The sequence below is a fragment of the Melanostigma gelatinosum genome (assembly GCF_949748355.1).
Source record: "Melanostigma gelatinosum genome assembly, chromosome: 10".
Classification (NCBI taxonomy): domain Eukaryota; kingdom Metazoa; phylum Chordata; class Actinopteri; order Perciformes; family Zoarcidae; genus Melanostigma; species Melanostigma gelatinosum.
The window spans coordinates 10,122,099-10,148,718 of record NC_136643.1 but is presented as its reverse complement, the minus strand read 5'-3'; the positions used below and the strand labels follow the sequence as shown (position 1 = coordinate 10,148,718).

General features: G+C 39.8%; 1 protein-coding gene across 8 annotated transcripts; it reads right to left on the bottom strand.

Annotated features, from left to right (window-relative positions):
* Positions 1-8,470: 8,470 nt before the first annotated feature.
* Positions 8,471-26,390, bottom strand: pcbp3 (poly(rC) binding protein 3; the record flags this gene model as incomplete). 8 transcript variants are annotated; one of them, XM_079276463.1, is made up of 12 exons in its annotated part: positions 8,471-8,507; positions 12,612-12,781; positions 13,289-13,394; positions 14,382-14,464; positions 15,773-15,855; positions 18,660-18,759; positions 20,316-20,444; positions 22,344-22,475; positions 23,082-23,198; positions 23,336-23,368; positions 23,465-23,488; positions 26,316-26,390. In XM_079276463.1, the coding sequence occupies 12 exons, from the start codon at positions 26,388-26,390 to the stop codon at positions 8,471-8,473; spliced, it is 1,089 nt and encodes a 362-aa protein (XP_079132589.1). The 8 variants fall into 8 exon arrangements, with proteins under 8 accessions (XP_079132589.1, XP_079132590.1, XP_079132593.1 ...); XM_079276464.1 differs by having other exon boundaries at positions 14,382-14,461; XM_079276467.1 differs by having other exon boundaries at positions 13,289-13,341; positions 14,386-14,461.
* Positions 26,391-26,620: the final 230 nt, after the last annotated feature.

The following is a 26,620-nucleotide window of genomic DNA, read 5'->3' as shown; positions in this document are numbered from 1 at the left end:
ATCTTTGTAGTCTTTAGCGTAGCTGTAAGACTCCCTCCTTTTCACCCACAGACGCACACACACACATACACATACACACACAGACATACACCCTCATCCATTTTATTCATTCTTTAGTTTAGGCATATAAAATTGTATGATAACGTTTGTTGGTTGCAATATTAATTGATTTGATCATTTATTATTTTGATTCAATAAACTCTGTTATACTTTCAGCAGCAGTCGTCTGTGATTACTTGTGCATATGTATTTGATAAGACTGTATGTAGTGGCCTGTGCTCGAACTTAAAACCCTTCACTGTCACTGAATGTATAGTCATACGCAGACTATTGACATTATGAGTGACTACTAATTATGAGACTTAGTTTTATCGTTTGGTTATTGGTCCCTGTTCGCAGGGTGGTGCCCCGTTTATATTAATAATCATTAATAATTGTTACATACATCAATAATTCTATTGATGTCAAGAATTCAGTTTCTTAAATGCTGATAACCCAAACACGCTCCTTTAGATCCCAACACACACCTACATTGGTAGCCTATCATGTTTACGCCCCTCCACCTCTGCAAATTTAAAATGACTCCCATGTGGATGTCAAGGTTTTCTCAGTGTCTTTGAACACAAAATAGCAGACTGCAAGTCATTTGTCTCAGATAATGGGCTGCACTCTAAGGATGAGCACCACTTGTAGGGTTTCTCTTATAAATAATAATCAGCAGAATGGGGTGCATAACTTTTTAGGAATACTGTATCAAGGTACCATATATTTACAATACTCACTTAAAAAAATATTTGAATTATGTAAAACTATGCAATTTAAATATTGCTCACCATTTTTACAACCATTCATTCAATTTTCAGTCGGCTATAATGATGGGAATACAAATGTTCTGCTAGATTAAGTATAAAGTTGTACAAGTTGAAGGGTCATTATCACCACTTTGTACAAAGTAAAACAGTTTGCAAACAGACTTGGTTTGCTCTAAAGCCCCATGTACGAGCATGAATATTCATGAAGTAAATTACCAAATTGCATCCATTCACACAGTTGTAAAAAACTTTAAAACCCATTTTTCTTTGGTTAAAAACTAATCTAACCCCAAGGGTAGATTCAGTTCCTACCTAGCATGCCCTGGAATTTGCTCTGAGATTACTCTGGAGAGCTGCGTCTCATTTAAGGGACAGAAGGCAAACGGCAGAGCAAGAAAAGTGTGATGTGTTGAAAGAGTCTGTCTTAATGAGACGAGTCATTTCACTTTTTTGATTACCTTCAAATGCTCCGGATGCAGTCATATAATGAGAGCATTAATGTTTAACCGTAAAGGTCTTTGCGCTGTAATAACATTGGCGAAGTATATTTTGTGAAACGCAGACAAGGCAGATAGAAGTTGCAAGTAATGTGCAAATCAGCGGCTGCAATTCGCCCGTCTGTCTCACCCGGGATCAGGACTAAGGTCTCTGATTAGCGACGATATAGGTGCATAACAATGCATCTCAGGCCATTTACAGGATGCCGAAAGGACAACACAGTTTTAGGAAAGCATCCATGAAAGCATTCTCTACTTTAAAAGCTTCATAATAAATGCTTACAAGGGTAAATTGCTGCTTTATGAGTTGACAGAGGTTTCGGGTTTTTATCTGTAGTCTGTCAGCAGTGACTAAATTACTTTGTTTTCATCAATATGCAGCAGACAGCCAAGAGTATGATGGCTTTCATTCCAACCAAACACTAGACCATCTGATTTCCCTAAGCTGCAAAACCTTAACCGGAGAGGCTGTTTTACCCCACATGGAGTACCAGATGGATGCAACCCAACACACCAGAGCCAAGCAGATTGGGTCACATAAGCTGTTAATTATAAAATATATTAAAGTCTCAAATAATTCTCTGTGATTAGTTTCTGGTTTCCCATTATCCATATTTGGAAGCACGGTCAATCATGGCAATCCGATTGGTATAGCAATAGTTTATGGAGCCCTGAAACAGTTTTACACTTTTCCTCATCGAATGAAAACAAGCTTTGTATTCTTTTCCTTGAATACCAATATTAGCCAAACCAAGCCACCTCGAACACCGTTTGTATTGCAGGATCATAAGAAGAACATTTATTTGTCCATGGTCCAATGTAGAAAGTCTACAAGAGTTTACTTTATGCCATTTATGAGTGGTGGGAGGGAACTGAAAGTCAGCTGGTTGGAGGAAATATCGAACGTGTGTGGTTTGCTATTTCTTTCATCATGGCATCCTGTCAAATTACAACAGTAAAAACTTATATTTAGACTAGAATAGAAAGTATGACTTTGTATATTTCCATTTTAACAATTGAAAAGCGCTGGCCTGGAAATTCAGAACACATCTATTATATACGGTGCAAACGTCATTAGTGTTGATAGAGCTAACAGTGTTTACCTGTGGGGGAACCGAGTGAAAGCAGCTTCATTCTCTGCTCAGGTAGACATTACTCCTCTATATCTTCACATTGCAATTCATTTTTTTTTGCTGCTGTGTTGATGCACTAGATGTTCTATAGACAACCTTTAAACAACAAATGTGTTTGATGACCTTTACTATATTGTTTTTTCATTATATAAGTATATCTCACAACTTACCTGAAATGCCTTGAGCGAACTTAAAAGGACTGTTCACACAAATGTAAGCAACCATTTCTCCCTTGACAGAAAATCATAAAATAATCATGTTGAAGGTATTGGATGTTGCAAAATCACAATGAGCTTCCTAATTTGGAGTATCCTCGTTTCCTGGCAAGGTTGTCAATCGTTTCGCACGGAGATTATCCCTCCTTATTTAGACTTGGTGAATGTGTTACTAAATGCAATTAGGGACTTTGGGAGCACGATCAAAAACTGCCTGAAACTGGGCATATTTATCAGCCATGAAAGATTGTGTGAGGACTGATGGTCGAGCTGTATACAAGGTGACCTCCTGTCGCCCCTGAAGAGCAACAACGTTAATTTGCAACATGCCTGTGGACACAAAGGCGTCCCCTGTTGCTGAGTCTCTTGTGCACACATTCCAGCTGAATGTCAGACCACAACAGCTACTCCCAATTAACAGCAGTGACTCTTTAGAACACTGTAGAAGACACTATTGAGCCTTTCTTTCCTTAAATCCATTTTTACATCCACTGTGGTACATTTTGAGAATTGTTTTCGTATTACAGTAGACTCAAATTATTCAATTGGAAACTAAAGTGTCTCACAAGGCGCTCATGGAGAAATCAGAGAAAAGTGAAACCCGTGTGATGGTGATGGTCATTTCTTTAATTAACGCTTAACTGTGTCATTGTCTCTTACAGCTTGTTACAGTCTGGGCTGAGAATGGCATGCAGGATCAGCATGTGCTCGACTCCCATAAGAATATACCTCATAAATTTACATAGAGTTGAATGAAAACCTCACTGACTGAAAAACAGAGTTAAGTTCATGAATTTCGAAATCTTTGTGGGGATGTTGCAATTGGTTGCATCATGTTGCAAGGTGTTCCTGGTATTGTGTCCACACACCCTCGATGTTTCTATCTGTTAAGGTTTCTGACATTCTGAACAGAAAACAGATCCAAGCTTCCAGACAAAACACAGAGGCCATGTTGCTGCATAGAACGAACATGCACCAAAAACCTGAAAAGTAGTGTGAATTAAAAAAAACTTTCCCATCAGTTTGAACTAACTTTTCTTGTCAGAATGACTGTGAACATTTGGCACTGTGGGAAACCCCTGCCTTTGTGTGCACGAGTAAATCAGAGACTATGAAGGGAAATGAAGGGAAGTGAAGCCAAAAATCTGGAACCTTCTTAATTGTCACAAAGCTTGTCTGTAACTTGCATTTCAGAGATTTACTGTAGCTATTTTCTCCACTTTATGGTCATTAGGTTGTGCATAAGAATGAACTAACTGGCCTCATGCAGGTTTATCTTGAAATCAGTTCCACCACATGTTCAAGATCTACTCACTGGGGGCTATGGTGGGATTCATTAGGAAAAAAAACCATCCCATTAAACACAAGCACCGAGAGGGGATATGACGGAATATGAACATTAAAACTAAATTAATGCTTCTCACAGTGCAGTCTGTTAGAAATTATTATTATGTTATCATTAGTGTTTTGATATATTACCTTTTTTTGAATAAATGCTTTGAAAAGGGCATTTTAATTAATGCAGCAGCAGCCAGTCTGGCTATTCAGACGTTGCTTGCAGGTAATCCTGTGCACAATGATGATGTTACTGCAGTCTTATTCAATGAATATTAATTAATTGCCGTTGAAAATATTGTTATGTGCTCTGTACGGAAAACACCATTGGTCGCCTGTACCGAGCACCGATGAGCCTTTTGATCATCCGTACACCGGCGGAGGAGTTAGTATATATAGACTGTCCAATGGAAAATAAGGAGTGCTCACCAGTGTGCACTGAAGGGCAGAAAGTGAACTGAACACTGTTATTCTATCTGACTTAGCAATTTAACGCCAGTAAAATTGAATAAGCTAGCTAGTAGCTAGAGATTGGCATGAGTTTCATCGCACAAGTACACATTTTTGAGGTTGGTATTAGTTCAACATAACATCATTGACTCAATTTAGAGTCAAACTTGCGGTTTCTGATGTATATTCTTGTCACACTGGTTGTTGCCGGGGTAGTAAACAGCCACGCCTGTCTGTTCCTCCTGCTAGCAGTTAGCATGTAAGCATGAGGGCGTTAGCCAGCGCTATAGCGCTAGTCACTACTTCAAAGGCTGTGTCTCAAATACTCATTGCCTTTATAAGCGGAATGCAGACCATAGACAGATGTCCATGTTGTAAAAGATCCCTTTCCAGACATGTTAAGACATGTAAAAATACTTCTCCTTCTATGTATTTTTTCAGTTATTGGCTAATCCTCCCAAAAATTTAAATGAACTCGTTTTTCAAAAGCTCATCTTCTCCCTCATAGAAAAATCCATTCTCAGCATATGTGCATTGGTTTACATTACATATTGGACCAGGATTGACTTCCGATTGTAATCAAAATGTGCATTTTGTTTGTGTAAACTGAGATTTAAGGTGAGCACGGAGGAACTTTCTAGCTTCAGCAGAGGAATGTGAAAACAGCCTTCAATGAAGGTCAAACTACCCAGTGAAGTATAAGGACAATACATGTTTAGGTGGAGGGGGACGTACGCCGTTCAACAATAAGTCTTTTGGGGGTAGAGCCTTTTCTGACAAGTTTCCCCTGTTTCCATGTTGGAATTTCAAAAAGCAGGTTCTGTCAATACCTTTTAATTCCAAGGGTTTCTAAGGGTTGGTAGAGGTTATGGTTCGGTTAAGTCTCCAGGAAAATGAATGTAAGTCAATGTAACTCAAACATAACTCTGTGTGTGTGTGTGTGTGTGTGCGTATGCATGCAAGGTTACATGAACCTTCACTAAACCACTGAACTGATCAGTGTTTAGGAAAAAAAATGCATGTGTGTTCCAATAACCATACCTCCATTCTATTACTATGCCAGAAAAATATCTAGTATGTCCTAATACACAGTATATCAAATACAGTTTGCCACAAATACCAGGATGTACTGTGTCTGATACGTCATATTTAATTCTGAGAAGAAAACACTGTCTGGACAGATTGTTTTGTATCTCCAATTCTGTGGTCCTGTGGGTCTAACTTCAAAGGAGTCAGATCCAAATATCAATCCAATCAATCCAGTGATACTTGAAGCTGAAACTTAACACATTCACTATTAAAACGTAGTCTGTAAGTTACTTTATAATACAAGGGGCCTAAAGATTAGCTTTGGAAATAATGAAGGCACATATCCAACAAACACACACACAAAACTCCTCGATCTCTAAATGTAGCACTTGAGTAGATCAGCATATTTTATAAAGTGGATGTGCTTATATAATACTTGCACATTTTAGGGTTGTACCCTTTTGAATGCGCTTATTGTAATTTGCTGTATCGCTAAATAATTGTAATGTAATCATTTAATTCACAAGAAGTAAAAACTGGAAAAATGATGACAAATGCAAGTCATGGGAAGAAAAACACAAACTTTATTCTCTTCTTTTTAAAAAACATTTTCATAATCAACCTCAATAAATAATAAATCAAATACGGTCCTTCAAGAAGCAAATGATTAAATCTAAACATGATCAAACACATTTCCTCAAACAGCATCATATAGCGCTATAGCCTTTATTTTTTGCTGCTCTAGCACATGACAAAATGTAAAATGACAAAAGCAACACAGCAAGACGTGTTTGACCTACACCGCATTGTAGAATGATGAGCACATGAGCGATGCCATGATTATGAAACTTAATCAAAAAGGCAACTTAGACGTTTGCAAATGGGTCCTACTGTAAAGTAGCATAACTGCATCATGGCTGCCCTGTCTGCACACAACCAGCAGGCACCTTGAATCTACGCACACAACCATGAATGTGAACTTCACAGAAAAAAGTTTAACTACTTTAATGATCAGGTTCTGCAGATGATAGGACGTTTGTAAATGCAACATTAAAAACCAGGTAGCCCTCAGTCAGCTATTCCTCAGTTTCCATCTGAAACACATGTGGATGCAGAGCTACAGATTTACATTCGTAATGTAAATGTGAAACAATGTGTAAATGTAAAGCAGCCTAGTTTCAACAACATCAATATATTACTGACTCAAAACCGATGTATTATCGATTCTCAAAAGTACCTCAGCCTAAACTGCAATGACGCAAATCATATTCTCCAAACATAATTTCTATAGTTATCATCGGAGTAATGCATATCCAGGCTTTGGGAGTAAAATGTATAATTGTATTATAATGCGGTGGCTTATAAATAGAAACTACCTGCCATCCATGAAATGCAGTCATGAGATTGACATCATATTACTTGCAGGAGTGTCCAGTTTGACTTTGAAGTGATAGATATAGATATCGTTATTTTATCTTACAGCCTACATTTTGAAATGAGAGCTGCAGATACCAATGAGGCCATTCATTCTTTGCAGAACGTACAGAAAGGTCTTTGTTTATATTTGATGTCTTGCATCACAGAAATTAATAATAATAATGCATTTTATTTGCAACGCACTTTTCATTTAAAAAAAATCTCAGAGTGCCAATTACTAATAATCATTCTGCCTCATATTCTACTGCACAAAGGTAAGTGCCTGATTTAAAATGAAACCTTTAAATTCGTTTCAACATGTAATTGACAGCAGTTGAAAGAGATTGTGAAATACATTCAGCTTTAGTTTGAACATGGACGGGTAGGTGTGTTTGGGTGTTTGGGTGTGTGTGTGTGTGTGTTAGTAACAAATCCAACAGCTGAAACAGATATGCAACGTGGTGTAACCAAGGAGATACTGTATTCATTAAGAGTCATACATGTGTATTTAAGCTTTGACTGTATGTACCTTGATTGACTGACAGAACAATTGGTTCATTGCAGGTACATATGTAACGAAAGTATGTCTCTAATGTTTCATACATGCAAACCAGAAACGCTTGCTTGTTGCTTACCAAACCAGCCCATGACTCTCATACATAGATGGCAGCACGAATAACATGATTACATTATGTTTGTGGCATATAGGTGAATACAGTAGGGTTTATTTGTAGCATGCACTTAGATTTCACTCTTCACTGTAAAGTTGTTTGCCTTTTTTCAATTGTCCACCCAACCTTTTCATCAGGTCTTGTAGGAAACTCGGAAAGACGGATATTTGTGCATTACAGTGGATGTTTTTTTGGCCTGTACCCATGAGGTCATTTTAAATTGGAGTCAGTGTGACACATCCAGATCATGTTCCATTCCCTTTCACCATTCAGTCTTCCTTTCCACCTGTTTGATTTTGAAATAATTTGGAAGGGCAGTAGTGTGTCATGCAGGTACATCTATAGTGTAAAACTAAGACATCAGTCTTGATGTCTTAGGCGGACAGTAAACTGAAACTGAAAGAAACTAAAACATATATCTGCTTATTTAACTTGTTTGTTCAGTTATGCATTGAAAATGGTATGGTAGTTTTTTGAATATGGAATAAATATGTGTCAATATATTGTGTTAATATATTGAATAGAATGTGGGGTGCATGAGAGACAAGGACTTGGTTTGAATTTCTATAGTATTCTTTAGGTTTACTTTGCATTTACTTTCGGCTGCCTCCAGTGCAAGAAAGAAAAGTGCAGTGACGGGCTAAAACATGAGGTAAAACGAAGCGGTGCGTGAGATGACATGAAAGGTACTAGAGTGTCAGAAAAGTAAGGCGACCTTTCAGAAACAGAAACATCAGGGACAGAGGAGTGAGGCATCCTAGCAACAGTGCAGCTACACATGTTTACAGTAAATACGAGAAATCATTAATCACTTAAATATCAGGACAGTAAAATACAGACAAATAAATATACTAGGTGCAATGTCATTCACTCAAAGGGTCATGTGATGCACTGAGGGAAGATGGGTAGCAATTAGAGTGTGCCCATTCCAGTGACTTCAGACGTCAGCCTAGAACAGTTCAGGGAAGGCGGAGGAGCGGGGGGGAGGGGAAGGTGGGGAGGCAGACAGAGAAAATAAAACAGCTGTGAAAGAAGAAACTTGAAAGTTATGCTGCTATGGCTGGCTGTTGAAAACAAAAAAAAAACTCGAGCACAGATTTGATACCATATTTTTCATTGTACCCTTTCCCATAAAGCTTCTAAAAAAATATGGTAACATAACCATGCAACACCAACCGCCTTCATGAAGCCATGCAGTGGACAGAAAAGAATGGTGGTGTCGTCAGATTTGTAGAAATTGCTGCATTCCATGACAGAGGCATCACATCCCATTTATTTCTAACAGCATTGCTCAAGTGGCAGTTATGTGTTTTGTCTTTTTTTTCTTTGCTTTTTTGTTCATTTTACATTTTTTATAAATGTTACTCTTTCCAGACAATGACATAAATTCGACTAAATAGGGAAATGGATATAATATAGTAATGACAGAAAGAAATACAATATTATTATTGACATGATGCATGCTAAATAAAGAGTATTCTAAAAGGAATAATTTGACATTTTGGGGAATGCGCTTAGTCCCTTTTCTTACAGTAAGATGAGAATACCACTCGTATGTCTGTAAGCTAAAGCCAGGCGATGGTTAGCTTAGCTAAGCATAGCTTAAAACCTGGAAATATGGGTAGACAGCCACCATGGGATTTTCTTAGGGTAGCAGAATCTGCATTCTAGCACCTTTATAACTCACTAATACATCACATTATGTTGGTTTTTAAAGGTGCTGAATCTCTAACTCAGAGCATTTCTATTGCCTTTAGATGGCTCTCAACGTGATGACAGCTTAGCCCGCAGCTTGAAGCTAAGAGCGCTAACAGCGCTAATAGTGCAAGCAACGGCAACAGTGTTTACAGAGCTAACAGTGGTAACCGGAGGGTGGCCGGTGCGCTTCTGCAACAATGTTGTTGGTCGGGACAACGTTATCAGCTATAACCGTCCTATGAGCACAGTGCAGAGTGGTGGCCATGAGGTAGCCACAAGGCACGCTCACATGAAATAGCATTCCCTAAAAGGAATGCGCGGACGGCCAGGCTATATCAACAAAGCACGGAGAAGCTCAGTTATCTGCTATATTTAATGTTCTGAAAACTGTATGGAGAACCTTTATTTCATTCAAACACTGAAGTGTAAAAATTAAATGTTAAGGTTTCCACAGGAGCGTTATGTGCCAAACTACAGTGACTTCCTGGCGCCTCGATGTCCAAGTGAGGTTGCCAGGCAATTATGTTAATTAGTGAGCTTTAGAAGTGCTGGGATGTTATTACCTTTGGATAGAGCCAGTCTAGCTTTTTCCAGCCAGCTAAGCTCAGCTAGATCCAGCTTCATATTTAGCTAACAGACATGAGAGTGGTATTGATCTTCTTATTTAAACCTAAGCAAAGATAACAATAATAATAACTGAACATCCCAAAATGGCAAACTATTCTTAACGATACACTGGCTACAATCCATTTAAAACAAATCCCAGTGTTTTTTACTGTAGGTCTCCAACAGGCTAATGCTAAAGTGTTTTGCAAAACCAAGGGAGTCGAGGGGAAGTTCCATGGGACAACACAAAGAGGTTAATTGTGAAGCAGATTTGGGGGTGACTTCAGGATGTAGTCATGGATGAGGGGTCATTCCACATGGCAGCCACATCCCTGAACCTGCCATTGGAATTGTGGGAAAGCAATAGCCATTAGTTTCTCAGCGGACTGTTTTCTGAAATTCCCTTAAGAAGTCAAAGAAATGAAGTTGAGTATCAGTATGTGGTTTCTCCTGCTCTGACGCTGATAACGTTTGCCTTTGAGGTTGTCGAGAAGAGTTGAGATCACAGAGAAAGCTGCCTCGAAAACATGGATACACGATCAGGGGAAAAGTCAGGATAAAAAGATGTGAAGTATATACTCAGAGATCGATAATTAAAGTTGATTAAAAGATAAAGTTTATGATCATTATATAACGAATGTTTAATACATAGAGTGATTTAACAAGTGTAAAGCTGATTATAATAATGATCTGTGTACCGGAGTTGAAATGTGAAGAGTGTGTGTGTCAGCGAAAAGTTTTGGAGAAGTGAGAACAGGCAGGGGGCTGAGACAGTCAGATCAGAAACAGATGTTTTGGGCGTAAACCAAGTAAGCGGACATGCGGCTTCGGACTCTGTTGCAAGCGCTGACTGCGCAAAGCGCCAGGGGCCCAAGAGCAAGGCGCGGAGGAAAATAAGGTACTTTCCATAAACATAAGCGCATACACAGAAGGATGAGATGAAGATCATGAGTTCAGAAAGGGAGGGGGGAACAGACAGCCCAGATCAAAGATATAAGGAGATGCTTGCAAGCCGCAAGCTGGGATTTCTACACGAGAGCCGTTCCAAGTGCTCTGAGAAGGAAGATACGGATTATCGCAACTGAAGTTTTTGAGGACTCCATCTCTGCTCACGAAAAGAAAGATTGCCATTCGTGGACAAAGATCGAAAGACGGAGAGTTTCCCTCTCCCCACTGCTCGACTTTAACAACTGAACAACGGAGGAACACGGCAGACCCAGAAAGACTTTGTACTGAGCCTTGAGGACTGATGAACGACCTCCGCTGTGAGAGCAGGAGGACCGAGGGTCTGGCCAGACCGTCACTCCTAACAACTCCAAAATAACTTTTTCATCGAACCTTTGAAAATCCAGCTCCAACCGAGCCGTCTCGGCATCTGAAACCAATGAGTATAATCAAGGAATTAAAAGTAAGAATCAAGTGTAGTAACATTTTATGTGAGCCGTAGCTTAACCCTTGCTAACTAACTAAATATAACCTGCAATAAATATCTAATCTGCATTTAAAGTAAATTTCTCAAGTGCATTCATTTGCTTAAAGTAGTAAATGTTCCTCATGGCAGTAAAAGGTTAAATCTATTGTATGTCTAACAACTGAGTTCTGTAAGGTTATCCTAGAGATCAAATCCACTTAACAATCCCTTACGGTTTTAGAAGTAATCCTAGCCGTTAAAACATAACCTGGCAATTTACCAAGAGCACGGATCCAGAAGAGGGATGCTGCCATAACTGACGTGACTGGTAGGAGCGCCCGGGGCCTGGGTGGCCTCTCGGCCGAGTGCGCTCAGACCGGAGGAAGCAGGGTAGACGTCGGGAGTAACGACAGTTAGCAGAGCCAGGCGAGTTCCCTCGCAAGAACACCAGCTCGACAATCTTTTAATAGAGAGCTGAGTCAGTAAGTAGCCCCGTATCGGGCCAGAGAAACCCAGGATCTAACAAGGTGTAGGTAGCCTGTGGACATCAGTCGAGTTGTGGATAACACATATTTTCTCTGTTGATAATGAATTACTGGTTTCAGGGGATAGATAGGGAAAAGGTTGTTCTGGAGCACGGCAAAAACATTGAAATGTAAAATATGTTCCTCAGTATTGGTATGTGCAGTATCTATACATCTGAATATCTCGTCTTGTGCACGCCTCAACAGATGTTGTCTCACAGTTAGTTGTTTTTTTATTTAATAACATAAATAGCTTGTGTGTATTTACGCAAAGATCATCTGCTATATTAGGATTGTTGAGGCTGCATACTTACAGATTAGTCATGAAGATTTTGTCCATGAACCTTCCAAACTGAAGTTGGCACTGAGCATTTGATGATTTTACTGATTGAACATTCAGTTTACTAATCTGCAGGTTCTGTCCAAAGACACAGCTTTGTCTCAGTAGTTGGCATTTCTCCCATGAGCCACTTACTTGCAAAGAGTGTGCTGAAACGTAATGCATTTTAATGTCTACACTTGGGTGGAGTTACGGAACAAACGTAGGAAGGAAAAACCAAGAACATAACCTGAATAGCCACATTATTCATGACCTTATCTGTCACTTGTCAAAACCTGACAGATATCGTGCTTTTTATGGCAACTCATCAAAGTATCAGTGTCATGAATGTCAACACTAAACTAGCAAGCTATTTCTTTTTCTTTTCCTATAGCGGTTTACTTGGATCTTTGATATGAGCATGGTCCCTCAGATGTTGTTTTTATATTGTTTTTAGATTGTGCTGGAGGCCAGCAGTTGGAGTGGACAGGTTACCTGGCATTGATGAGATACTGGGCTAGGCTGATGTTAGCAGGAGTCCCTGTGATGGTGATCTGGCGCTCTGACGAGCCCTCCATGGCGTTTGCAATTTTGATCTGCGCTCCAGACATCTGTCGAATCTCATTTATTTTGGTTCCCTGGCGTCCAATGATGCAGCCTATTAGCTGGGGGGAAAGCAGAAGTCTTTGGACGTGAAGCAAGGAAACGTTCGTATTGTCTTAATACATTCATGCTCAAGACCTACAGTTATACAATTGACATCTAAATGGAAGTTTAATGAGTAATGAAATGGCCAGGGTTTCATTTAAATACCATCATACAGGAAATGAAGTTTGATTTATGATAGCAATGGATCAGCTGATAGGGATTATTCTGCTGTGTAAACATTAGGAACTGAAATTTGCAGGATTATTTTTTGTTTTGTTATAAGTCATTTGTGCTAATAACATTCAAATACGTTTGAAACAGGATTATCTCACAGTACATTTGCAATCCGTGTTCTCTATGACAAAAGACTGAATGATTTGAGGTACTACACTGTGACATATATTACAATCTAACAACCTAAATGTATATGACATGCTAAATAAAAGACATCATTTGAAAAGTACAGAAATTTGAAAAAAAAACGGCTAGCCATCAGACAGCTGCCTCAAGAAGGCATTACTCACATCATTGGGAATGGTGAGTTCATGGGTGCTGGCTGGTGGACTGGCATCCAAACCTGAATCGGGGAGCAATGGGATAAGAAAAAGGAGATTTGACTTTAAAAAGTCCCTTCAACCTTTCGAAGGACCATTATTTATATTTTGGGAAATGGGCTTATTCGCTTCTTTGCCAAGAAGTGGTACCACTCTCATTGTGATGGTTGGTGACAATGCTAACTCTCAGCTTTAAAAGTCCAGGTAGGCAGATTTTACAGCTAGCCAGGCTAGCCACGATAGCTGATTTTCTACTAGTCTTTTTTGCTTAGCTAAGCTAACTGGCTGTTGAATCTAGGATTAGAGTGGTATTTTTACTCTTGTCAAGATAATGACTGAGCATATTTTCCCAAGCTATCGAACTGTTCTTTTAAATATACAACCTTATTTATTACTAAATAAAATCTTTGTTTTACTTTATTTTCACACCACTTCTCTTTATTGAATTGCTCGTGATTGTGTGTGTGATTTGATGTGCAAAAAGTTACTTAAAATGTGTTTAATGACATTGTTTTAAAGAACTTGTTTTGATTCAATCAATAAATCCATGTATGAGAGTAACACACATCCGTGTAGATGAAAGTGGTGGAAAAAGATTGAAACATATTTATTATTAAGATCTTCAGTTGGTTTTTTACAAGTTCAAATGCAGAACATGATACAGAAAGAATAATATATGTACCAAGTTCTATATAAAAACAGATTCAGTGGGTTATTTTTACAGTACAATGAGGCAAACCTATTTCACGGGAGGTTTTCATCTGTAATGGAAAGTTAAGAAAGCTAAAATGTGTTAGAAGAAGGATCCTGTTTCCAAGTGATAACACAATTATGAATTCATTGTTTTAAAGTGAAGCCCAGTGCTTTTAAAAAAAATGCATTTCACCGGCATATCAGACAGAGCCAGGAGAAAAATATATACATGAAAAAATCAAAGAAGGAGAGAAACCACAGGGGTCAAGTCATGCTGTGCCAAAAGAGAGATAAGGTGGAAGGTAGGGGAAGAGAAAAATGTTTCTCTGGATGCAAAGAGAAGGGAAGGTCTAAAGGGCCTTGTGGGTACGTACCAGGGAAAGCAGGGGTGGTCTGTCCGAGAGGGGTAAAGGGGGTTTGCTGCATAGCCAACTGGTGGAGCTTGGTCAACTGCTGAAGGGGTTAGGAGGGAAAATAGAACTAAGAGGTTACTGTTACACAGGTCACACAAAGAAATGAGGCAAACCAAAACTACAGTGAAGAAACGGTGAGGAGAAGGAGGCCATGACACAGGGTGGTGGAGGACAAAAAAGTATAAGAGAAAAAGAGATACAGAGAGAAGGGTGATTGTCTGTCATGGAGTTGTAAATTGCTTGGTAATTTAATTATTGTTCCTTTTCTGCCAAATTCCTTGTAATTTTTATATGAATCGATGAATTGATTTCCATTTGCCTCCTCAATTACCTTGTGTCCTTCTAGCTGGCACTTACTCTGAACTAAAAACTTTTGATTTTTTTACATGCCTGTCATAGAAGCTGCTCTCCCCCCCAGACATGGTCACAAGACGTCCTTCCCCTGCTGTGGATAATTTCCATCAGGAATGGGGGAATACGGAAGCTTTCAAGCCTTCTTCTCCTTTTAAGAGGAGTTTTAATGAGGGTGGAAGAGGGTGTCAAGCCTGTACTTGAGTGATTGTACCTTCAACCACTACCTCCAGTGGCATCAATCACTGCCCAACTTTGAATTAGTGTATGTGACACACAGTAGCTCTTGAGATGCTCTTACGACAAGGACAGATGATGGCAGATTATTAATGGACACTATATGGTCCAGCGGAATTAAAGGGGTGTCTATATCAAAACTGGCATTATTGTCTTTGTCTTTATTGTTATCCACAACAGTCAACGTTTAGTTATCAACCACTGGTAAGAGTTCCTTCCGGTAGTTGAGCTGTAGTTCGCCCTTAAAGGGACAGTGTGTAGGATTTGGTGGCATCTAGTGGTTTGGTTGCAGATTGCAACCAACTGAATAACCCTCCGCTGACTCCTCCCTTATCAAGACTCGTCGTAGTACAACGGTTAACATACAAATGCAAAACGATCTCTCTGGAGCCAGTTTGTCGGTTCCTGGCTACTGTAGAAACATGGCGGTGCAACACGACATACTCCGTGAAGAGGACCCACTCCCGATGTAGATATGAAGGGCTTTCTCTAAGCTAACGAAAAACCTTCTTAATTCTTAATTTTGGGTGATTATAGTTATGAATGTGAAGTTTAATTCATGCAAATAGATCCTCAAAAATGCTACACACTGGCACTTTTAACCACAAGGACAGGGATTTAGGAGGCCAAGACTAGCCTCTAAATAACGTAAAAGAGCTGGTGTGTCCATGTAATAAGATGTATGCAACTATTTTTTATCATACATGATTAAGATACAGGTAGAATTCTTGACTGAATAAAAAAGAGACCAAGAACTCACATCTGGATGTGGTATGGCGTATTGTCCCTGAATTGTGTAGGCCTGAGGAGATGAAAAACACAACAGATAGCAGGTTTTAGCATCTCATTTACAATAAGAAGGGGAGAAAATCTCAAAACAGTTTGTGAACTCGTCACAAAATGCAATCCATCGGTTTTGTGTACAGGGACACGAATTGTCCGTTTATTTCGGGTCGCTCGGCACGATTTCTTACGCAACAAAACCTTTGGACACACGCTGTATATCACTGGTCTCTGGATGAAAGTCCTGTGTTTGTTGGAATCAGAATTCTGATTCTGATTGGAACGGGTTGGACCTGTCCACCTACCTTCTCACCATCTATGAGTGGTCTTTCTGGATATTAAATACTACATCACTAAATCTGACCATTGCATGGTCACGTCAATGCAATAATAATTGACTTTCTATTTGCATTGGTTTCGTGCGGAGCGACAAAAAAAAAATTGACAGATTGTATTCAAATACACAAAAAAAATAGTTTGTATTTCTGTGTTATTTCACGTCCTACCATGATACTGGGCTAGCAAATCACACAGAAAACCAAGTCAGCTTGTTCATTCTCAGCTATATACAAACCCTCTTCACACTTTTAGCTCAAAAGACAAATACAAATGTTTTGATTGCAAATATATTATGATTTTTAAAAGCAGTAAGCTATATTACAGTGACTGATCTTCTTAGCCATACTCATTTTGACCACATTCAAAGCAGTGACATCAACCCAATATGCAGTCAACATGTTCTCATCCCAACTGGTCAAGACACTAGGCATCGCTCAACTGTAAGAGACCCACATATACTCATTTTTGTCTTTTTTAGGAGGGGAGAGGGGATATTTAAGAGGAGCTGGCAGGTCATCAGTATAAGCCACATCATCTGAAATATGGGAACCAGAAGATTCATTTGCGATGCTCAGCAGGGTGTGTCAAGTGGTTCTAGTCATGAATCAGAAATAAAAATTAAGTAATGAATCGTGAAAGTGTAAAAGGGGCGTAGAACATTATATTGAACTTAATGATGGCCATTATCATGCTCTATTATGTCTTGTAATTTTTTGCAGCAATTTTTTGATTGATAGCATTTGTTTCATAGATGTGGTGCTAAATTTAAAATTGTATACATCTCGAGAATGGATTAAGACACACATTGAGACCGCAAGACCTTGAGGAAGTCCACAGAAAAAGTTTTTAATTTTCATCAAAAACTTTTGACATTTGGAAGGATCACATTTTGCTGATTGGATGGCGAGCACTTCAGCTCTGGAAACTGCTCAGAAACACACTCTTTGTCAATATACTTTTTCTGAATGCCAAAGGTCTCTTGTTTTTGGTTGTAAAGTTTCATAAGGCTGAGATTAACCTATCAAAACAGGTCATTTTATACAGTGAATCAAGTTTCCAAAATGGTTTCACTTTGTAAAATGGCTACTCTGGGGACATTATCACACATGAATATAGTTGGCCTCATTGAATCCAAAGAAACTTAGCTTGCCAGTCATATGCAATTTGTGCAATTCCAAGACTGATTAGGGACCCCTGTATGCAGAAATATTCAAATAATGTGGGAATGTCTGTAAAGGGGGGACTCATGGGTACCCATAGAACCCATTTTCATTCTCATATCTTGAGGTGAAAGGTCAAGGGACCCCTTCAAAAATCGGCAAGCCAGTTTTACTTCACCAAAACGTAGCCTAACTTTGGAGCGTTACTCAGGCCCTTTCCCGACAAGCTAGCATGACATGGTTGATGGTTTAGCTTCAAGACTAGAGCCACCTTCAGCTTAAAGACAATATGTCGGCTACGAGTCTGCACTGGATAGCCCAGCACATCAAATCATGATGGTCCACTACAGCCACAGTAAACATGTTGTGAATTCAAACAAAATCAAGAGAAAACAGCACATGAACTGCCAACACATTCTTACTCCCAACTTGTCAAATACCAACGCTTGGTCAGTGGCCCCAAACTTCAAACTATGTCGCTCTCGGTAACCCTCTAGCATCAGTTTTGGACAGGGCAGGGAAGGTGTGTCAGTTTCCACTTGTGTGCATGGTGTCATATCAAATAAACTTCCGTATTCACAGGAAGTTCAGGTTGAGGCAACAAAACCACTTGATTAGGTTAAGGAAAAGAACATGGTTGGCATTAACTTGACTGACTAACGTCACAACCAAGTCACGTGACTGCCGACTAAAGTGAGTCATGTAACCAACGACACTAACAACTCACGTGACTGGGCTCACGTTCACTTTTACTTTCACATGGGACACAAAAAGCCGTGTCCTGGAGGAAAGCTCTGCGTTTGTTTGACCTATCTGTCTACACGTCCTGTGTGGACTATCTCGCTATTTATACTACATTCATTGAATTGAGCCGCTAATAATGACAAGAGTGGGTTTACATCAGAGTTAGAGGAAAGCGCATTGTGTCTCATACGGACGCTAAGGGGTGACTCTGTGCATCGGTATCAGACTCTGTGGGGCACTGACCAACCGTTGGTATTGGAAAAGTTGGGAGTGTTGGAACTGCATACTCTGGTACCAAAGTCACATGTATTGTACACACATCAAACCAAGCTTGACTTTGTGAAGCAGTTTAACAATGTCACGCTACTTCTGCCTTTGCTGCTGACAGTGCACAAACATATTTGCACGACTGCAAGAGGTTGTTTGTCAGGAAAAGGCGAACACTGGCCATTTTAGTGTTTGAACATACAAGCAATGCTGTGATGTGTTCCAGAGAGGACAGCCTCATGTTGGGTTGTGGTGGCAGGCATTTTTGCACATGAAAAGTAGAAAGGCTTGCAGGAACAAGCGGAGGCTGACGCTGCACTGGAAATCTCACGTTGGCTGCGGGCACAGACTAACAAGCTAGAGCTATGTCAACTCTTACCTGGCCACCAGAAAAAATGACCGGTGTGGAGGCGGGCTTTGGGCGATAAGGGATGGTGGCACCTTTTGGTGGAGACTAAGAGAGAGGCAAGAGAGACGAGAGGCAGAGTCAGAGTCAGCATGTTTCTACTTTATTTGGAAAAAAAGATACATGCTTGTTCAGCATTTTGGGAAATGTACTGATTCTAAAAATTAATGAAAATTAGATGACACGATCCAAACCACTTTCAAGTATGTATGCTTAATATCTTAGCTTAGCATAGCATAACAAATCCACCTACCAGCACAACCAAAGCTCACAATGTAGCATGTCATATCTTATGTGTTTAATACGTATAAAAAAAACTTAAGAGGTGGTGTTGGTAGGCAGATTTTGTTGCCTTTGGAGAAAGTAACAGTCTTTATGCTAAGCTACACTAACTGACTACTGGCTGGCGCGTCATTCAAATGAACAGATATGACGATAGTATTGATCCCGTCATCTAACGCTCAGCAAGAAATGTATTAAGCATATTTCCCAAAATGTTGAACTGTTTCTTTAAAATACTGTAGTACTCGTGTGTTTTGACGTAGTTTGTGCAATTGTATGTATATGGAGCATATAGCGGTATAGATTGTAAAAAAACATGATTTTTCAATACTTATTCGTGTTAAATACAGGAAAAGCATTCATTCACTTGGTAATTTACATGTATTCATGCTCTCGATCACATTTCATCAGAGAAACTGCAGAAAAAATCCCTCTCAGTTAATATTGCATCTTGATAACTTTGTGCTCTTACTGTGAGGAATGTTTTTATTTTCTGGCAGCTTTTGAAAATTGAATTGTTGTTGGTGATAACCAAAAAAAGGAGTCATGGGGCTCAGAGGTATTAGGAGTCTATTCATGGAGGATTCAACATAAGCGGGTACGTGTGAAACCTGATGACGACAGATAAAATGAGCCTTCACCACCACACTATTCTATCTTTTTTTTCCCAAGACAGTGGGGAGGTGATTTCAGTGAGAAGGCAGGGAAGTTCCACTTGCAAACTTACTATATGACACAGAGCTATAGCTTCATGCTGAGCTCCAGCAACAGGGCTGTTCAAGACAGTCGAGAGGGCTTAATTCAATTTCCTCTGTAGCTGCTGTGCTGTGGAGGGAGGACTGTACTAGGTATGTGCTTTAAATACAATATGAAGAAACAAGAAGTGTGTTCCTAATGTTACAGAAATCGACTTGGGTATTTCTGTCAGCTCACCTAGATAGTTATACGCAAAAATGGTCAAGTGGTAAATACAAATTGCTTCCTCTAAACTGTAATGAGACAATTTTACTATGTATTTGCACCACAAATAATTCTCCAGTTTCTAATACCAATCCAAGTCTGCTACAAATTGGAAAGTACATGGCAAGACAGAAATTACACTCTCATGGCCTCAATTATGCAAGCAGAGTGCTTGTCAAGTTGACAGTTATTGACAACAATAATCAATAATCAATTGTCGAGACATGGTGCATGAATGTCCTGCCAGAAATGTGACACAGCTTTTGGAGCCTCAAGTTGTAAGTTCTTCAAGAATAAACGACTTCATTGTTACTAAAAATTAGCACTTGAATAAATTATCGCTCAATCTTGACATACTGTACCTCCAGCATGACCACACAGATTTGTTTGACACACTGGATGATGGCTTCTGGGGTCCCAGAGATTGTCACTGCACGTTCTGTGGAGTTGGGCAGCATGTCCCCTGCCACCTGGACCTGGGCCCCTGTGGACTGGAGTATAGTAAGGGACTTTGAGGGACAATGTTGACAGGATTCTGGTCTAAGTCGCACAGGCTGTTGCTCATGATTTTGGTGTGTATACGAGTATTGAAAAGTGCTACTTTCTTGAACCTCTGACAACATCCAATGTCACGCATTGCACCACTGCTGCACAGGGTGTGGATATAACATGTTCCCATCACTAGTTGGCAATGCAGGTAGAATTATTAAACTGTAGTCAGTCTGAGCATGTTAGCATGCTGACAATAGCATTTAAGTGCAGCCACCCAAAGCCACTAGCATGGTTGTAGACTCTCGAGACAGATGTGTATGTGTAGCCTTGTCTCTTAAAAAATTCCATTCCTGAACGATGAAACTGCATTGTGAATAACCTTTGGAGGTATTAAATGTATTTTGTACCAGATTACGTTTGTCTTTGACGTATCACAAATACGTTTCTAATGATAGTCTGCATAAGGTAGGTTGAGGTGGTGGATGGGTGAATGGGTCAAACAAACACAGGGCTTTTACCCAGGAGGCCACTGTGCATGTCCTGTGTTAAACCAAAAGATATCGTTCGCTTATTTAAATTCCAGTTTGTAGCTTCAAAAACAAAATGAACATGGTCATTTTGACCAAAACAATGATGTTTTTACCGATCCAAATACTTTTGTTGCCTTAACCTAACCTCAGTTGACAACCGTAGCCACATGTTTAAAACAGTTTAAGTCAAACTAAGACCGTAATCAGAGTGAAAATACTTTTTCCTTGAAACATCATTGTGAATGCAGTTTAATTGTATGGTAAAGTAATTTTATGGGAAACAGGGTTGGTATATGTAGTAGTATTAATTCCCAGGATGTATTGTGCCCCTTCAATTCTACAAACAGCCAATAATCTGACTTTGCTTACTCATGCTTGTAGACCCCCTGAGAGGAAAACGCCTGTGTCAGATAGGATGGGATGGCTAGAGAATTCTGTCTATGCTACAACGTGTAACCTTTGCTTTGTCACTCCTCAAGTCACTGACAGTGGATGGGTTACATTTACATTTCCCAAAGAGTATAGTTGTTGAGTCTATGCTGATTGGGTGAACGTAAAGTATGTAAAATGTTCAATGTGCTGCCATCATGAGTTGAGTATAAAAAGTCTTCACCTGTGCTCATTAAACTATTGCTGCAACAAGGTGAGAATTTAGGCAGCTATTACATGATCAAATTCCAACATATCAAATAAAAACAATAAAGAAAATTCACACGTTTCTATATACATCCTCCCATTAAAAAGGGAACACCTCCTAAATTATGAATTCCAACAATATGTTCTTTCCATGGTCAATAACCAGAGAAGTATCAAGCCTGTGATGTCATCAAGTCTTAAGTCTAGAGCTGCTTCATAGACAGTCAATAGAAGACTGATTGTGTGGGTCCATTGAATGTTTGGTTCCTTTTTTATACGCAAATGAGCTTTATTCTATTGATGTGTACAGTTCTGACACAGAAAATGTACCCATACTCTCAGAACATTACCCTGGCTGCACTTTGTGTCATCTATTACATCTTCATTCATTGTCATTGTCTCCTATATGGAGCAGTTCCACACTTTACTTCATGACATCACAAGCTAAGATCTAGCACTCTGGATTTAGGATTTCAGAGAGTGTTTGGACTGTCTATGATCATTAGACCAACATGTATGAGTTTTGAAAATGGGGGTAGTTCCCCTTTAAGTATTCATGGAGAATATAAATTCACAAAATCTAACGAAAACCAGGGGACAGACCAAAACATTGGCTCCGCTACTTTTTCGGTTTGTCTTGCATAAAGAAAAAAGGCAAAAACTAGAAAAGGCCTGACTTTGTTATCTGTGTAGCATTTGTGGTTATGCATGAACAAATATTTCATACCATACCTCTCTCATTTCTTTTATCTTGGAGCCTCCTTTACCTATGAGGGAGCCACACTGACTGGCCGGCACCACAAGCCTTAAGGTGACTGGGGGCTTGCTGGTTGCTGGGCTGTTGCTCATGGAATTGATTATATCCTGGAAAAAGAGAATGTATATTTAATTTTGCAGTGGTGAAAATTTCCTCAATGTGACCCAAACAAATCAATGATGCCTATCCATATGAATCAGTGCACAAACTCAAAGGTGTGTTTCAATCATTCTTTCATATCTTTTCTGCTTTGTGAATGAGCACTGCTCTCTGTCTGTGTCAGTAAATAACGGAAGCCTTGGTTCAGCAGACCAGTCATTGAGTCACATCAAAGACACGATCAGTGGAAAAAGTTGATTTAAATCCAGTCATGGGATACAAATATCTACCATGATGGAGTATGCGCCTTATATAGATGTGCTGTATGTGTGTACCCATACAGAAAAGTCTGTATATATATTTAACAACTGGAGATTTATTTTGCATGTGTAAAATATAACCATTGTATCAACTAAGTTGTGGTCCTTTAAGATATAAACAGATCTTTGTGTCAGCTCTTTCAAATTGAGATACAGCACCTGTGTCAAAAATGACAGTAATAAATTCCAGGCACACCTTGTGTGTACATAAAGATGGCAAAAGGCCTTGAACCCCCATTAGAATCTGCATTTTTCACTTTATATAGAAACACTGCTGTCACACTCTCCTCATACCTCCTCGAATTTGTAGGCAATCATAGCAAATGCCTTGAAGATGGTGTCTGTTGGTCCAGTGATGGTGACAATCCTCTCTGGACAGTTGCCCTCAGAAATATTGATTCGTGCTCCGCTCTGCAAAAACAACGCAAACATACTGTTAATGGGGTCAATACAATTGAAGCGAGTCCTTAAACTAGGACTAAATTAATACAACATTTGAATAATCTATTCATTATTGAATTATTTAAACTGTTTCGACTGAAACCCACCTCTTCTCGCATCTTTTTTACTGTTTCCCCTTTCTGTAAAAAAGTACATTTTATTAAATCACTTTTTGGTTCATAATTTATTTTTACAAACAAAGTACAAACATGTGTGATCTAATAAAAATGACATACCTTTCCAATTATGCTTCCAACCTCCTACAATAACAAAACAACAGACAAGAGAGTAAAACATGCATTTTCAGACAATGATTAATTGAAGAAGGTGCAAACAGCACAAGGACAAGCAAAGGGTTCACAGCTGCATGGCGGTCTGGAGGGACACACTTCCCATTTGCATGTAATTACTCTTCATGAGCTTGGTGTGGCACACTGAGCAAAAGGCAGAGGGCCATAAGCTTCAACGCAGCGTTACATCCATTGTGACGTTAAAGCTGCAGGCCAGTTGCGGCGCAAGTCTTTAGCTTGTCGCTAAAAGTTGCAGATTGTTTGATAGATGGATGACATGATATTATCTTAATTTTTTTTTACTTTTCATATATTTTCAAACAGGTGGCTGTGATCTAAAAGGGTTTTAAAGTCCTTTTTATTTCATCTTGACTTAATTAAAGCAATTATTTATATTCACAAATAATTATAAAAAGTACAAATCGTACAAATACTTTGTTGTTGCCCTAAAATATTATTTTAGGAATTTGTACTTCATTCAAGCATTTCTATCTTTTTACTCAAACCTTTACTCCACGACAATGTATGTAATTATCCATGATTTATTATATTGTATGATGGCAAGTTACTGTCCATCATTTAGAGCGGGTCGTCCTCACTCAATCAAAGGATCGGCGGTTCGATCCCCAGCTTGTGGTGTATGAATGTTAGTTAGTTGTGATGAGCAGGTGGCCCCTGCAGTCAGTGTATGAACCATTCAACCATTCAACCATTCACACCCAGTGAATGGTTGAATGACATGTAGTGTTAAAGTGCTTTGAGTGGTCGGAAGACAAGAAAAGTCCATTTACCATTGAGAACCTGCGCTCACCACTTCTGCTTATACAAAGTCCAGAACAGTACATACTCCACCTTCAGGGACACGTGTCCATCACAAAGTCTTTCAGATGTCCTGCGCCACCAACACGGTGAATTAAAGGGCTCCATAGACTGCCCCTTATAGACCATGCTGCAGTGAGCAAAAGAGCCACACCAGTGTCATGCTGCCAAATGTCCTCCCCCATACACCATTTAGCTACTATACATCTCTGGGGCCTGACTGGTTCTGTCTTGATGCAGGGTTATTCAAACTGTCACTGGGTCACCGGTGTCTGGAGCTCCTGCATGAGCAGCCATGCAGTAGGGTGAGTCATCGGGCTGCAGATTGAGCGGCACAAAAAACAAGGGGAAGATTCTGTCCTTGTGCCGTACACCCCACCAACAAGGCCAACTCAGTGGAGACGTGCAGCATGGGTTTTCCATTTACCGAGCAGCCAGAAGACCTCCCTAAAGACGAAGGCATTTAAACTTTCATTCAATTTCCCTCAATACCCTTTAATAAACTCTGAAGACTTAAAATAACTGAGGCAACTTGCTTGCCACTTTTAGTTATTGTGAATCACAGCTTTAGCACCTAACTGCAGAAGGGACAAGAAAGCAATGGTCAAGTTAACTGAGCATGATGGATCTTAACCAGCGGGGGCAAACACACACACACACACACACACACACACACAAAGAGTAGAAGGGGAAGAGAATGGAGGGAGAGCACAGTACACATAAGTGCTTGAACAAAAAATCGATGGTGGTGCCCACTTACTCTGTGCCCTGGGAATCCTGAAAACGCTAAGGGCAGACAGACAGGAACACACTGAGCAGAGTCGGTAGAAGCCTGTGACTCTTAATGTCTGGAAGTGGAGTCTCTACTTCTGAGCTCCAATCAACCGTCCCGATCCCAGAGGCTTGGTGTGTGTACCAACACAATAAACTGTTGTGAGGTCAAGCTAGTGCAGAGAGCTGGACAGTGGCACTGAAAGACAAACGACAGCTGCTGCCCAGCTACCATGATGTTCTTATACAGAGAAACGTTAACGGTCGGAGAAGCTGAGGGTGCAACAAGTCCAACCTCTGTATCAATTCTGCCATGCTCTATCAGCACTTAGGAAGGTGCAAACTGCTGTGGGATCAGCAGAGCTAACATCAAAGCTCTGCACTTCCATCTTCAACACTAAAGGTCATGTTTTATTCCCAGTTGGATGTTGCAAGCTGCACAGAACCCCCTGTCATGGTGAGACTGGGAGAGGAGCGGTAGCAATACACCAAGGAGATAAGATGAGCTTTCGTGTTGATCTTTTAGGTTGAAAATGGATGTACAACTGCAGTGGATTTGTGAGTTCACTAGTTTACTGGGCTGTTGTTGCAGAAAAGCAGAGCTAGTGTAGTATACTAATCTTCAACGACAGATTTAGAAAAGAATCGTCAGCAGCTCAGGCTTTTAGTCTCTACTGTGGGTCATGCTTCAAAAACATCTGGGTCCGTATTCTTCCCATAATGCAACCAATCATATTTTTATTAGACCTTCCCTGCCTGGTAAATGCAAATGTCTTCCATGCGGTCAGCTTGTAACATAGGTTCTCTGTTCAAAATCAGAAAGTCCAAGCAGAGATAAACAGCTGATGACCTCATCAGGGTTATGAACTTATTTTGAGGAGGAATCTTCTTGACGAGCATAAGTATAAAAGCGGTGAGGTGACCCTTTAAGTAATGAGGCTACTGTTAAACTTTGCCCCCACTGACTCCAATTCATCATGACTTTTTGTTTTTATTCTCCTTTCACAATGAAGGTATGTAAAAAACAAAGTTTTATCGAAGAATTCAAGGTAACATGTGGAGAGTAATGTATAAACTAATTATTTTGTGGTTGAAGTGTTCCTTTAAAAGGTCAAACATGACTTAAAGGCCCCTTTCATGAAGAAACAAATTGCCAACATGTCTTTCGCTTCTACTACAGCCAGCATAAATGTCTGTGCCTGCTTACTTTGCCATGCATGAGGAGGCGGATGGTGAGGGTGACATTGAGGCCACCATCTGACTGGACTTTGGTGGGCTCCATGCTTGGGGGAGGGGAGGGGGGGGGAGGGGGGAGGGAGGAGTGAGACCAAAGCACCGTCCTGGAATGGGATGCCCTCAGAAGGAGAAGGGGTAGGGTGGTATTCCAGCCAGCCAGTCACCTGCCAAACACAACATCACATGAAAACATGTTATCTATACTATTATGCAAGGTCACAAATTTTATCTGATCATAAATACCAGATGATACATAACTTCTGTTCTGTCGGGTTA